General features: G+C 51.9%; 1 protein-coding gene across 2 annotated transcripts in view; it reads right to left on the reverse strand.

Moving 5' to 3' along the window:
- Positions 1 to 6,082: 6,082 nt before the first annotated feature.
- The window catches only part of LOC103821678 (acid-sensing ion channel 2), a 460,082-nt gene continuing 452,473 nt past the window's right edge, over positions 6,083 to 13,691 (reverse strand). The window contains exons 7-11 of one of the 2 annotated variants that reach the window (XR_007780224.1): positions 13,316 to 13,407; positions 11,322 to 11,401; positions 8,413 to 8,481; positions 7,015 to 7,184; positions 6,083 to 6,458 (exon numbers count right to left, since the gene is read on the reverse strand). Coding sequence is in view for 1 of the 2 variants with exons in the window: in XM_050985563.1 (XP_050841520.1) it covers positions 7,083 to 7,184; positions 8,413 to 8,481; positions 11,322 to 11,401; positions 13,316 to 13,407 (343 nt within the window). In the remaining variant the exon portion in view is untranslated. Of the gene's footprint in view, positions 6,459 to 6,799; positions 7,185 to 8,412; positions 8,482 to 11,321; positions 11,402 to 13,315; positions 13,408 to 13,691 lie in introns of those variants that run through there. The other variant, XM_050985563.1, reaches the window with a different exon arrangement.

Consider the following 13,691-nt stretch of genomic DNA (forward strand, 5'->3'; position numbering starts at 1 on the left):
CCCTTTCCCAGTCTCAGATCCCTGTCCCTTTCCCAGTGTCTGATCCCTGTCCCCTTTCCCAGTCTGTGATCCCTGTCCTGTTCCCAGGGTCTGATCCCTGTCTCTTTCACAGTGTCTGATCCCTGTCCCTTTCCCAGTCTGTGATCCCTGTACTGTTCCCAGTGTCTGATCCCTGTCCCCTTTCCCAGTGTCTGATCCCTGTCCCCTTTCACAGTGTCTGATCCCTGTCCTGTTCCATATGTCTGATCCTTGTCCCTTTCCCAGTGTCTGATCCCTCTGCCGTTCCCAGTGTCTGATCCCTGTGCCGTTCCCAGTGTCTGATCCCTGTGCCGTTCCCAGTGTCTGATCCCTGTCCCTTTCCCAGTGTCTGATCCCTGTCCCGTTCCCAGTGTCCGATCCCTGTCCCTTTCCCAGTGTATGATCCCTGTCCCTTTCCCAGTGTCTGATCCCTGTCCCTTTCCCAATGTCTGATCCCTGTGTCGTTCCCAGTGTCTGATCCCTGTCCCTTTCACAGTCTGTGATCCCTGTCCTGTTCCCAGTTTCTGATCCCTGTCTCTTTCCCAGTGTCTGGTCCCTGTCCCCTTTCTCAGTGTCTGATCCCTGTCCCCTTTCCCAGTGTCTGATCCCTGTCCCTTTCCCAGTGTCTGATCCCTGTCCTGTTCCATGTGTCTGATCCCTGTCCCTTTCCCAGTGTCTCGTCCCTCTCCCCTTTCCCAGTCTCTGATCCCTGTCCTGTTCCCAGTGTCTGATCCCTGTCCCGTTCCCAGTGTCTGATCCCTGTGCCGTTCCCAGTGTCTGATCCGTGTGCTGTTCCCAGTGTCCGATCCCTGTCATGTTCCCTGTGTCCGATCCCTGTCCCTTTCCCAGTGTCTGGTCCCTGTCCCTTTCCCATTGTCTGGTCCCTATCCCCTTTCCCAGTGTCTGATCCCTGTCCCGTTCCCAGTGTCTGATCCCGGTCACTTTCCCAGTGTCTGATCCCTGTCCCTTTCCCAGTGTCTGATCTCTGTCCCTTTCCCAGTCTGTGATCCCTGTCCTGTTCACAGTGTCTGATCCCTGTCCTGTTCCATGTGTCTGATCCTTGTCCCTTTCCCAGTGTCCGATCCCTGTCCTGTCCCCAGTGTCTGATCCCTGTCCCTTTCCCAGTGTCTGTTCCCTGTCCTGTTCCCAGTGTCTGATCCCTGTCCTTTCCCAGTCTCTGATCCCAGTCCCCTTTCACAGTCTCTGATCCCTGTCACTTTCCCAATGTCTGATCCCTGTTCCTTTCCCAGTGTCTGATCCCTGTCCCTTTCCCAGTCTGTGATCCCTGTACTGTTCCCAGTGTCTGATCCCTGTCCTATTCCCAGTGTCTGATCCCTGTCCCCTTTCCCAGTGTCTGATCCCTGTCCTGTTCCCAGTCTCTGACCCCTGTCCTATTCCTTCTGTCTGATCCCTGTCCCTTTCCCAGTCTCTGATCCCTGTCCCTTTCCCAGTCTCTGATCCCTGTCCCTTCCCAGTGTCTGATCCCTGTCCCTTTCCCAGTGTCTGATCCCTCTCCTGTTCCCAGTGTCTGATCCCTGTCCCTTTCCCAGTCTGTGATCCCTGTCCTGTTCCCAGTGTCTGATCCCTGTTCTATTCCCAGTATCTGATCCCTGTCCCTTTCCCAGTCCGTTCCCTGTGCCGTTCCAAGTGTCTGATCCCCGTCCTTTCCCAGTGTATGATCCCTGTCACTTTCACAGTGTTTCGTCCCAGTCCTGTTCCCAGTGTCTGATCCCTGTCCCATTCCCAGTCTCTGATCCCTGTCCAGTTCCCAGTGTCTGATCCCTGTCTCTTTCCCAGGGTCTGATCCCTGTCCTGTTCCCTGTAGGTGATCCCTGTTCCTTTCCCAATGTCTGATCCCTGTCCCTTTCCCAGTGTCCGGTCCCTGTCCCTTTCCCAGTGTCTGCTCCGTGTCCTGTTCCAAGTCTCTGATCCCTGTCCTGTTCCCAGTGTCTGATCCCTGTCTCTTTCCCAGTGTCTGTTCCCTGTCCCCTTTCCCAGTGTCTGATCCCTGTCCCCTTTCCCTCTGGATCCCTGTGCACATTTCCCTCCTGCCAGGCCCCATTCCCATCCCTTCACGGGAGCTCTCTCCCACGAGGAGCCAGGCACAAATTTGGAATATTTAATGGATAGTTTAGCTACAAACTGGGAACCTCTTAGGAATGTTTTTTCCAGGTCCTGGCAGAGCGTATTCCAGCCTGTCTCTGAGGGGAGGTCTGGGAATTCTGTGCAGGGAAAAAAGCACTTCCCGAGCTCCTGAATTTTTCATGGGTGCCTCACATGGCCAAGTGCTGCTTGTAAATCCATCCATTATCCCTTATTTTCTCATCCATAATTAAACAGCCAAATCTGTTCTCAGCCCTCAAACAGGGAATTTACAGGGATGCTTCCTCCCAGTCCCTGGAGCAGCTCCTTTCTCTTCAGGCTGCTGCTGGGTGGTGACAGGGTCCCTTTGGGGATGGTTTTCCATGGCTGCAGCTGGAGAAATCCCTGTTGGAAGTGGCTGAAGGTGTTCCCAAGGCTCTGCCCTTCTCCCAGATCCTGTTCCCACTGTTTCTGCTTTTGGACTTTGGATTTTGTGGATTTTTCCTGCTCCAGGAGCAGCCCTGGCTCAGCTCTGTCCAGCCAAGTCAGCCCAGGGTGCTGCCACATTCCTGCCACTGCTGTGCCATGGGAAAGGGAATTGGGCACTCCTCGTGTCCCCAAGGTCGGGGTTTGGTGGGAATTCATGAATGAGCTGGAAGGTGACAAATTCCAGTGCTCCCATTCCTTATTTAGAGAATCCTGATGGAAAAAGGCTCCAGGGGGTTTGGGAAGCCCCTTGCCAAGAAGAGGGATGGAAAATGGAATTCAAGATGAATTTGTTTCAGTTGGAATGGCACTTCTGGGATATCCAAATTAAAGCAGCTTTCCAGAATTTCAGCCAAGGGTTTAACTGGGAAAATCCAGCTGTGCCTGAAATCCCAGTGCCCTGCAGGGGCTTGGAGTTGTTCCTGGGGGTTCAGGGATTTGGGAGAGGTGGGATGCAGTCAGGGTCAGTCCAGAGGGGAGAGAGGAGCAGAACAATGCCATGAGGTATTTCCTGGAGGGCTCCTCTCCAGATCCTTCATCCCACATTTATTTTGGGATCAGGTTGCTGGGATTTTCCCAGTGGCTGTTTCCCTTCTTCTGGACATTTCTGTGCCAGCCCCAAGCCCTACCAGGGCTATTCCTGTAAATCCTGCTCATGGAAACAGCCACGGTGCTCCTGCTCCACACAGCAATGATGTGAGGTTGGAGGCAAAATCCCCAGCTGGAAATTCAAGAATTCCAGCCATTAATTACCCTAAGGAGCAAAACCTCTCAGGGTTTGGATAACCAGTGTCTTCCATGGAATGTGGGAAACCAGGACAAACCTGCACCCCTGGACTTGGAGTAATCACTGGGATGTTTCCAGGAAGAGCTGAAGGTGGGATCTCCTCACCTGGTCTTGCTCCACTTTGCTCCTCTCCTGTCACATTTTCCTGCAGGAGATTGATGGAAAAAAGGGATATGTGCCTGCAAACTTCCCTGGGTGTGCTGCTGTGGGGCTGCTCAGGAAGAGCAGGAACCCTGCAGAGCGTGGAGATGATTCCTTAAGGAGACTGGGAGATGTTCCTGCCTGGAATAACAATGGAGATGCTGGTAAACACTGGGAGAAGGGGAGGGAAAAACTTCTGAGGGCTTAAAACTGGAGTCAGGCGTGAAGCACGTTAACATGGATGTGTTCAGGTCCAGCCACGGAAACAGGAACTGTGGCTCCCACAAGTTCCATGAGCTGCTGGATCATCACTGAGCTCTTGTGGGGGAGAAGGCAACAAAACCTCCAGAAACCACCACGGGGTGGGAGGAGCCATCACAAGAATTCCCATCAGGATGGGGTTGGGGTTGGGATTGGGGTTGGGATTAGGGTTGGGGTTGGGATTGGGAAGGGCTTGGGATTGGGATTGAGACTGGGTTGGGGTTGGGATTTGGGTTGGGGGTTAGGATTGGGATTGGGGTTGGTGTTGGGATTGGGACTGCAATTGGGATTGGGCTCTTCCCACCCAAACTGACACAAAACAAGGACAATTTTCCTGCTAAAAATTCCTGTTAATTGTCTCTAATTGCTGTCCTTGCTGCAGGCTCGGGGGAGGAGCAGGGAGAATGGACCATGGAATGTCCTTCACAGTTGGTGATTCCTGGGAATGATGAAGTGCTGGTCCTTGGAGCATCCTGTGGGATGGAAGAGCCTCTGAATGCTGGGAATGAAGGAGGAATAGGGAGAGGTGCTTGGGTGACCTTGAGTAGGTAGAGGTGACTCCAAGAGCATTTCCTGGGTGTTTTCCTGCTCCTTGTGGGAACACAGCTGTGGGAGCTGGTAAGGGATGTGGTGGCTGGGCCCCAAATCCCAGGAATGTGCTCTGGCCTGGGCTCCAGCCCTCTCCATCCCAATCTGAGCTCTGCCCTTCCCCAAAAATGCAGCTGCACTTTGGAAATCTCTTCTCAGAGCTGGTTCTGCTCCTGCTTTTCCTCCTGAAGCATTTCCCATGGGATTTTCCTCATTGTCCAGCCCTGGGGCCCTGCTGCCCAGCAGGGAAGACCCAGTGCTCCATCCCTGTGGAGCTCCAAGGGAGATTATCCCTTGGGATGGCAATTCCAGCTTTGTTTGATGGATTTGTTGTTGAGGTTGAATTTCCTGAGCTGCAGTTCAGCCAACCCCTCCCTGGTCAATCCCATTTTCGATTTTCCCACCTTGTCCATGGGATTTTCATCTCCCATGGGGATTCTTTTTTCATTTTTTCCATCAGGATTTTGGGGTTTTTGGGACCTGATGGTTGGCTCCCATTCCTGCTCCCTGCTCCATTCAACACCAAACAGGGGTGGGATGGACCTACTAGTCCCTTTTCCTCTCCTTTCTCTTTCCCTTGGAATGTACTCCAAGCTAGCATGGGGTTAATTACTGCAAATAATGGAGCTTCCCTTTTCCCTGGAAAATCCTGGGGCACTCAGCAGAGTTGGGGCTGTGCTGGGAGTTTGAACTTTGGTTGTTTCTTCTCCTGAATCCCAAATAATCCTCACAGATTTTCCTGATCTTTATAATATTTTCTTTTTCTGGAAAAGGAACACTTAATCCTGATGAGGTTTGGAAGCAGAAATGAAATCTCCTCCCATCCCTCTCCATCAGGGCTCAGAGCCTTTTTCCAGGCCCCTCAAACCCTCATCTCTCCCTGAGGGGGTTTCTTAAAATCCCCAGGTCTCTCGCAGTGATGAAGGTGCAGCAGAGCAGCCCCTCAGTGCCTGGATCCAGGGGTGAAGCCACTGCTGACACATTTTGGGATGCACTTGGATGAAAATGGATTTTCTTGTTACGCTTTGGAGCCAGTTCAAGTGGATCAGTAAAGGAAGAGTTGGAATCCCAGAATCCTGGACTGGTTTGGAAGTAGCCTAAAGATCATTGGATTCCCACCCCTGCCATGGCAGGGACACCTCCCACTGTCCCAGGCTGCTCCAGCCCCAATGTCCAGCCTGGCCTTGGGCACTGCCAGGGATCCAGAGGCAGCCCCAGCTGCTCTGGGCACCCTGTGCCAGGGCCTGCCCACCCTCACAGGGAACAATTCCTCATTCCCAATCTCCCATCCAGCCCTGCCCTCTGGCAGTGGGAGCCATTCCCTGGGTCCTGTCACTCTGCCCCTTTTCCCCAGTCCCTGTCCATGTTTTTTCCAGGCTCCCCTCAGGCCCTGGAAGGCCTCAATGAGGTCACCCCAAAGCCTCTCCTCTCCAGGCTGAACAATCCCAAAACATCATGGAGAGGTTTCCAACACCTCTGTCAGCAAAGAGATCCCACAACATCCCCAAGATCCCAGCACATCCTGGAGATCCCCATCCCAGGGGAGACATGGATGCAGCTGAGCAGGGGCATGGCACCACTCCCACCCATCTGGAGCTGTGTGAGGAACTGGTGGGAGAGGAAAAGGAGGGGTAAGGGATGAGGAAGAGCCCTGGAAGGCTTTTCCTGGGATCTGCCCTCCCACTGGCAATGATGGCAAGGCAGGAATGACACAGCCTGGCCATTTCCACAAGACCAGCTTTAATATCAGTCAGGAGAACGAGGAGAAAGCACAGACTCCATGAATGGGAGAAGAAGGAAATTCCACAAATTCCCCCCCAAAATTAAAGAAATGAATGAACCCAAGCCCACCCGCTGCTCCCGGACTCTGCAGCACAGCAGGGCTGGGATGATCCATAGGGATCCCTGTGGCTCCTCTCCAGGGATGCTCACCTTGGCCTGAGCTCGGGGTTCAGCCCAACCTCACCCAGAGGACGCGGCCAGGAGAGGAATCCAAGAGCGCCGACTTTGGGATCTCTTTATTCTAAAACTGTCAGCCTACAGCGCTGGGAATGGAGAATTCTGGGATGCTCCTTCTGGCACTGAAACCCAGGGACTGCAAAGAGGAACAGAGCTGAGAGAGGCAGCTGAGGAATCTTGGGGCCAGGAAAAGCCCTGGCATGCAGTGCTCAGGATATTTGGGATGCTTCCTTTGGGATTTGCTGCTGCTGCTGCTGCTGCTGCTCAGGCTTGGACAATCCCAAAAAATGTCCTGGCCCTCCATCCTGTGTGCCAAGTCCCTCTCCAGCTCTCCTGGAGCCCCTTTAGGCATTGGGAGGGGCTCTGAGGTTTCTCTTCTCTGAGCTTCCCTTTTCCAGGTGAACATTCCCAGCTCTCCCAGCCTGTGAACTGCTTCCCAGGTTGGAGCCAAACCCCCAGGAGAAAGGACAACAGGAGTCAGGTCCAAGGCGCCTCTCACTTTGGGCACAGTATATTTAGAACTTATATTTTTATATTATTTTTATATTCTTTTAATGCATAGCGAGTTTTTCTTCTTCTTTTTTTTTTATTTTAATAGATTTTTTTAATAATTTTTTTTCAGTTTTTTTTTTCCCGGTATTTTTTCCCCAGTATTTTTTTTTCCATCTTTTTTTTTTTCCCCCAGTGCAAACCTGAGCTGGGTCCCTGTTTTCCCTGTGCAGTTTTCCTTCCTCGGGATGGGCACTGTGGTGGGGAGGGGTCAGCAGGCAATTTCCTCCAGCGTCCCCAGCGGGGCCTGCAGGGGCACGGTCACAGTGTGGCTCAGGCTCTCCGAGTGGTTTGGTACTGGATCACAGGTGCTCTGCCAAGGAAAAGCAGGGAATGCGTTATCCCACTGATAGTACAGGGATAAAATGTTTCTAAAACCAAGGGATATTCAGAGGACTTGGAAAAGGCTGGGCCTGGTAGGTGCCACATTCACATTTTCTGGAAAAATCCCCTTGGCCCAGGATTTTTCTCCTGGGAAGCTGAGAAGCCTCAGAGAAAAGGAAAACAATTTTTATCTCATTTGCTTCTCCTGTGTTGTGCTCATGTGGAATGCGTTTGGAGATTGTTTACCCACAGGTGATTGTTCCATTGCATTCTGCTGGGAGTTGTTTTCACTCTTTGGCCAATCAGGGCCAAGCTGTGCTGGGGCTCTGGAGAGAGTCACGAGTTTTCATTATTATCTTTTTAGCATTCAGTAAGTATCCTTTCTGTATTCTTTAGTATACTATTCTTTAATATAATATGGATCATAAAATAATAAATTAGCCTTCAAGAACATGGAGTCAGATTCATCATTCCTGCCTTTGTCTGGGAACCCTGCAAGTACAGAGGCAGGCCCTGGGAAAATGTTAGGCTTTACTGGATCATGCAAAACTGCACCTGTATAATCATTTAGTGACCATGATAAATGACGTGATTGTTAAATGCCATGATTGTTGGTAATTTTGTCACCCTGTTCTTCTAAAGTTCTTCTAAACCCCAGACTATTGTCACTGGCATCTGGTCCCATTTGCAGCTTGATTGGGGCAGAGGCATCTCGAATTAGAATTTTAATAACCTGACAAATGTGGGAAGAGCTCCAGCGTCCCCAGGGCATTTCCCTTTTGTAGAAATGTGTCCCCTGTTGACAGAGTGACCAAATTAGCCTTTGTCTCCTAAAAAAGGAAAAAAGCCCAGAGGTCTCTCTCCTCAATTAGGTGAAAAGACACCTCATGGGACCTTGGGATACTCAATTGGACAGAGGCCAAAAGGTCCCACCTGGGCAATTCACTAGAAGAAGATCAGAGCAAAGACAATAATGGCTTTTGTGAGGTGTTTTACCAGGAGCAAGAACCTCTTGCCCTGGCTTGGTTTTTCTCTGTAAAGAGCTTTGTTGTTTTGCCTTTTATTAAAACTTTTCTCTTTCCAACACTGCCACAGAAGCCATCCTGCTGATTTGGTGCCTTCTGAGGTGGCTGAGCTATCTCAGGTGTGATATAGATCTCCAAAAGCTCAAAGGACGTGGCTGGAGGAGACCCCTGTGTCAGCCCCTCTCTCCTTACCACGTTCTCCTCATGGCTCCCGTCCTCTTCCTCTTTTCCAAGAAGGTCCAATAACTTCTCCTTGATCAGCTGCAAGAAGAGGGAGACAGGGCTAGGGTGGGAAGAGGCTGCAGGGGGATGGGGAGCACTGGGGTGGGCTGGGTTTGGGGCTGCATTCCAAAGGGCTGGGAGAAGGAGGAAGCTTCAAGGGCTGAGCCATGGAAAGTCTGGGAGAGCTGGGGGTGCTCACCTGGAGAGGAGAAGCTCCAGGGAGAGCTCAGAGCCCTGCCAGGGCCTGAAGGGGCTCCAGGAGAGCTGGAGAGGGACTGGGGACAAGGATGGAGGGACAGGGCACAGGGAATGGCTCCCACTGCCAAAGGCAGGGATGGGTGGGAGATTGGGAATGAGGAATTGTTCCCTGTGAGGGTGGGTCTCATGTTTTGTGTTGCTGGAATGGCTCCCAAGGTATTAAAGAGTCTTTTTTCCCAGCCCTGCACTCAAAGAAGAAGTTGAGATTCCTCAGCTCTGGTTCTCAAGGTTGTTTATTTTCCCTTATCTATTCCATTCTTTCTCTGACCCGCTGAGGTCAGTCCAGCAGGTCAGTCCATGGCACACTGACCACCTTGGGGTGCTGTTGGCTTTTTATACTAAAACCTACCTGTACTTTATTTACAATAATTTTCCAATACCCATCCCCTAGGTTAGACAGTCTGTCTCTACCCTAAACCAATCCAGAAGTGTCACCATCACAGCAGAAGATGGAGCACAAGAAGGAGAAGAAGGACAGGACATGCCCAGATTTCTCCATCTTGCTTCCTGAACCCCCATTCTAAATCCCCAAAATTCTGCATTTTCACCCTGAGATAAATTCACTGACATTCTACTCAAACTTTTGTAACTCCTCACACAAAGTTGGTAATTGTTTCCATGGCTAAAATCAAAGGCACAGTGTCTTTGACTCCATGCCAAGGTCTCTGAGCCCCCTGCCAGGGTCTCGAGTCCTCCAGGGCAGCCAGAGGGATGTCCTGGGTCCTGACAGGTGGGCAGGCCCTGGCACAGGGTGCCCAGAGCAGCTGTGGCTGCCCCTGGATGCCTGGCAGTGTCCAAGGCCAGACTGGAAGGGGTTTGGAGCAGCCTGGGACAGTGGAGGGTGTCCCTGCCATGGCAGGGGTGGGAATTCAATGATCCTTAAGGTCCCTTCCATCCAAACCATTCCAGGATTCTCTTACAAGGAATAAAACCCATAAAAATTCCATTTTTGGGACACTTTTGAGGTTCAGGGAAAGCTTCCAGCTCTGTGAGCTCCATTTCCCTTCCCAATTCCCCCTTCCTGCTGCTGCAGGATTTGCCATCCAGGGAAATCCCATAAAACTTGGGAAGTGTTTTACTGGAAAGCTCCCACTGGGAGAAAAAAGAAATAAAACCAACATGAAGAAAACTGAAATCCCAAAAAATTGGGTCAGTTCCTGAGGAATGTGGATCCTGGTTGGTGCAGGGAAGTGTGGTAGGAATTTGGGACCAGTAGGACACTGCTCATCAGAAGATCAGAAAAAAGCCTCTTTAGGGTCAATATTTCCCCCAAATTTGGCCAATCCATGAAAAAATAAAAAAATTGTATCTGGCTGCTGTCATTCCCAGAATGTCTAAATATTTTAGCTGAAAATTCAATTTTTTGAGGTGTTGACCCCTCCTTTGTAAAACTCTGAGCAGAGAGGAAAAACTGTGGAATTTTTTTTTTTTTTTTGATTTTAAGGTATTTTATTCATTTTTTCCTGGCTGGTGGGGGTTAAATATCTGGGATTGTGAAGATTCCCTTGCTGGGGCATCTCCAGGGAGCTTCTCTGAGGGGACAAATTAAATTTTAAATCCAAATAAAAAGAAAAGAAAAAAGCGGAGCAAAGCCCCCCACAAAAATTGACAAATATTAAAATTTGACAAATTTTAAATTTGACAAATTTTATCAGCAGATGTCACAGAAAGAAGGAAAATGGAGAGGAAAACCCCAAATTTGTGAGGTTTCTCATGGCCTACTTAATAAAAATCCCCAAGAAATCCAGGAAAAGGCAAATTTAATGAAATACTTGGGTATCCAGGCTGAGCTCTAAACTCAGGCTCAGCTTTTGTTGATATCTGAGCTTTAGGCCTGGAATTTTTCCATAGTTTTTATTCCTGGTAAATGGCACCGATGCTGGAGCTGCCCAGGAGGGATTAGGATGGGGGCAATTGTCTGAAAATATAAAAATATATTAAAAAAAAGAGAAAATGAGAGGATTTGAAGTGAGTTCAGAGCTGGGATTATGGGGTTCCCTTCCCTGGAATGGACGTGTCCCCAGCCTGGATTGGGACTCATTAAATCCAATGGACAACAATAAATAAAATGGAAAACTCCCACATTCCGTGGCAATAAAACTCCCTGTTCCCACCCTGAGCTGGGGCTGTGTGAGAGCTGGATAAGGCAGGTTGGAGATTTTGGAATGTGGATTTTGGGGATTTTGGATTTTGGGGGGGCTCTGCGATCCCCAGGGTACAGAAAATCCAGGGATGAGGGGCACCAGGAGTGGCAAATCCAGGGATGAGGGGCACCAGGAGTGACAAATCCAGGGATGAGAGGCATCAGGAATGGCCAATTTGGGGATGAGGAGCACCAGGAATGGCAAATCCAGGGATGAGGGGTACCAGGAGTGACAAATCCAGGGATGAGGGGCACCAGGAGTGACAAATCCAGGGATGATGGGCCCCAAGGTGGGAAATCCTGGGATATCCAGGGCTGAGGGGCTCCAGGAGTAGCAAATCTGGGGATGAAGGGCAAATCCAGGGATGAGGGGCACCAGGAGTGGCAAATCCAGGGATGAGGGGGCACCAGGAGTGGGAAATGCTGGGCTGGGTGCTGCAGGCTGGGATGTCCTGGGCTGGGGCTGGGAATGTCTCACCTCGTACAGGTAATCGAAGAGCTCGAGGATGGTGAGGATGCTGGCCCCGATGAACAGCCCCATCTGGCCACCAATGTCACCTGCAGGGGACAGCACCGTCAGGGCTCCCAGGCACTGCTGGGCCCTGCCTGGGAGCTGCCGTCCTCCAAAATTGGGAACAATTCCCCCCGGAGCAGCAGGGTCTGCATTGGCATCGGTGGGGTCCCAGGAATGGGCCTGACCCCCAGAATGGACACCCCCAAAATGGTTTTCCTGATAATGGAGCCTGGAATCCTCTGGGCTGCATCCCAGGAATCCCAATTCCCACTCTGGGCAGGGTGCTGGGAAGAATGAATGTCCCTGGATCCAAGGGGAAACCCAACCTGGCACAAAGTGGGAAGGGATTCCCTTCCTGGAATGGGGCATGTCCCCAACCTGGTTTGGGACACATGGAATCAGCAGCCATGGACAGCTCTCCCATCCCATGGGAATCAAGCTCCCTGCTCCCACCCAGGTGCCCTAGGTTTTTTGGGAAGCGTCTCCTGACTTCTGCTTGAGTGTCCTGGGGTGGAGGAGGAACCTGAGGAGAGGAGATTCCCAGGAATCTGCTGAGAAGATGACTGGGATGTGGTGCTCAGGGAAACAAATCCCATGGATTTTGCTGGAAAACAGCCCTGGATTGACCCCCAGGGCAAAGGCACCCATGGGAGGGGGGAAGGGGCTTTTTCCATGGGTGTCCACGAGACACGGAGAGAGGAAAGAGGGGAGAAGTTTGGGATCAAGGTGAGAACCCTGAATGATCCCAGGAGGTGTTCACCCTGATCACCAGGGGGATTCACCCGGAGGCTTTGAGCCTGGGAAAAGGATTCTGGGATGAGGCTGCTCCTGAAGTTCCAGAGCCCTGGAATGAGTGTCCTATGAGGTGCAAACGGGGTTTGGGTCAGAGAGGCTCCAGCAGCCTCCTCTTCCCCCCTGAAATTCCTGGAAAAGCCCCAGGAGGTGCAGAAGGGCTCCTGAGGGGGCATTTGGCAGGGCCACCCATGTGGGGTGACATGGGGACACCTCTGTGCCCCAGGGGTGACCCAGCTCCAGCTTCCCAAGGGGCTGAGCACCCCCAGCATTCCAGAGGGATCCTGGGAGGCTGCAGGGCTGGGGGAGGGCTCAGCCCCACCCCAAACCCTGTGGGGCCAACCCCAAATCTGCAGCTGGGATCCCAGAGCTGGAGCTGATTTGGGGCTGAGCAGCTCAGGGTCTCCTGCAGCTCTTCCAGGAGGCATCCAGAGGCCAAGGGCTTAGGCCTGGCTGGAAAATGTGGATTTGGAGCAGGGAAGAGGTGATGGGGATGTCCCCCACATCCTGCACTCAGAGAGCACCCGGAACCCACCCAAGCCCAGATCTCCAAAATGGGAGCTGGAAGCAAGCAGGGATGGAGCAGCTCCAGAACCTTCCATGGGTCGCCTTCAGCTCCCTCATGAGGCGTCCAAAGGCCAGGAGCTCAGGCCCAGCTGGAAAGGATGGATTGGAGCAGGAAAGAGGTGATGGGAGATGGTTTGGGGATGTCCTCCCCCACACACTGCCGAGGGGAGCAGAATCCCCAAAAACTGGGGTGCTGGGAGCAGGCAGGGATGGAGCAGAACCTTCCATGGGTCTCCTCCTCCTCCTCCTCCTCCTCCTCCTCCTCTATGAAACAGCTGAAGGCCAAGAGCTCAAGCCTGGCTTGAAAATGTGGATTTGGAACAGGGAAGAGGTGATGGGGAGATGGTTTTGGGATGCCCTCCACACCCTGCACCACAGAGGGCACCCAGCACCCACCCAGCCCCAAATCTCCAAAAAAGGGAGGAGGCACGGATGGAGCAGCTCCAGAACCTTCCATGAACACACAGAGTGTCCATGGGGACACCCCTGGGATGCTGTGGTGGGGTGAGGAAAGCAGACATGGGGCTGGGAGTTTCAAGGCTGTGGATCCCTCCCAGCCTCTCTCTGTCCCTCCCAAACTGGTCCCAGTTCCCCCTTACCAAGTAAGGCTGCCACTTCGTAGGCTTTCTTCTGCTCAATGGTCTCATAGTTGAGTGCTTCAAAAAAAATGTCCAGCACGAGAATATTCTCTCTGAGGGAACAGGAAAAACATCAGCCCAGGAGCCACTGGTGGCTCAGTCCTCTGGGATAAGGGAAAAATGGGATTTTGGGGCTTTATTCCCCTTTGTATGGATTGTTCCTCTCTCTGGGGTCCTCAGAACCCACAGAACTTGGAGCTGGTGCAGACCAGCAGCACCCTGAGGGCTCTGGGAGCCTTTGGAGCACCTGGGAAAGGTTTCCCCAGAACTCCTCAGGATCCTGGATCTCACTTTGCTGGGAACTCTTCTCTTGGATGGCAATTCCTGATTGTGAGGG

Source organism: Serinus canaria, chromosome 27, assembly GCF_022539315.1.
Source record: "Serinus canaria isolate serCan28SL12 chromosome 27, serCan2020, whole genome shotgun sequence".
Classification (NCBI taxonomy): domain Eukaryota; kingdom Metazoa; phylum Chordata; class Aves; order Passeriformes; family Fringillidae; genus Serinus; species Serinus canaria.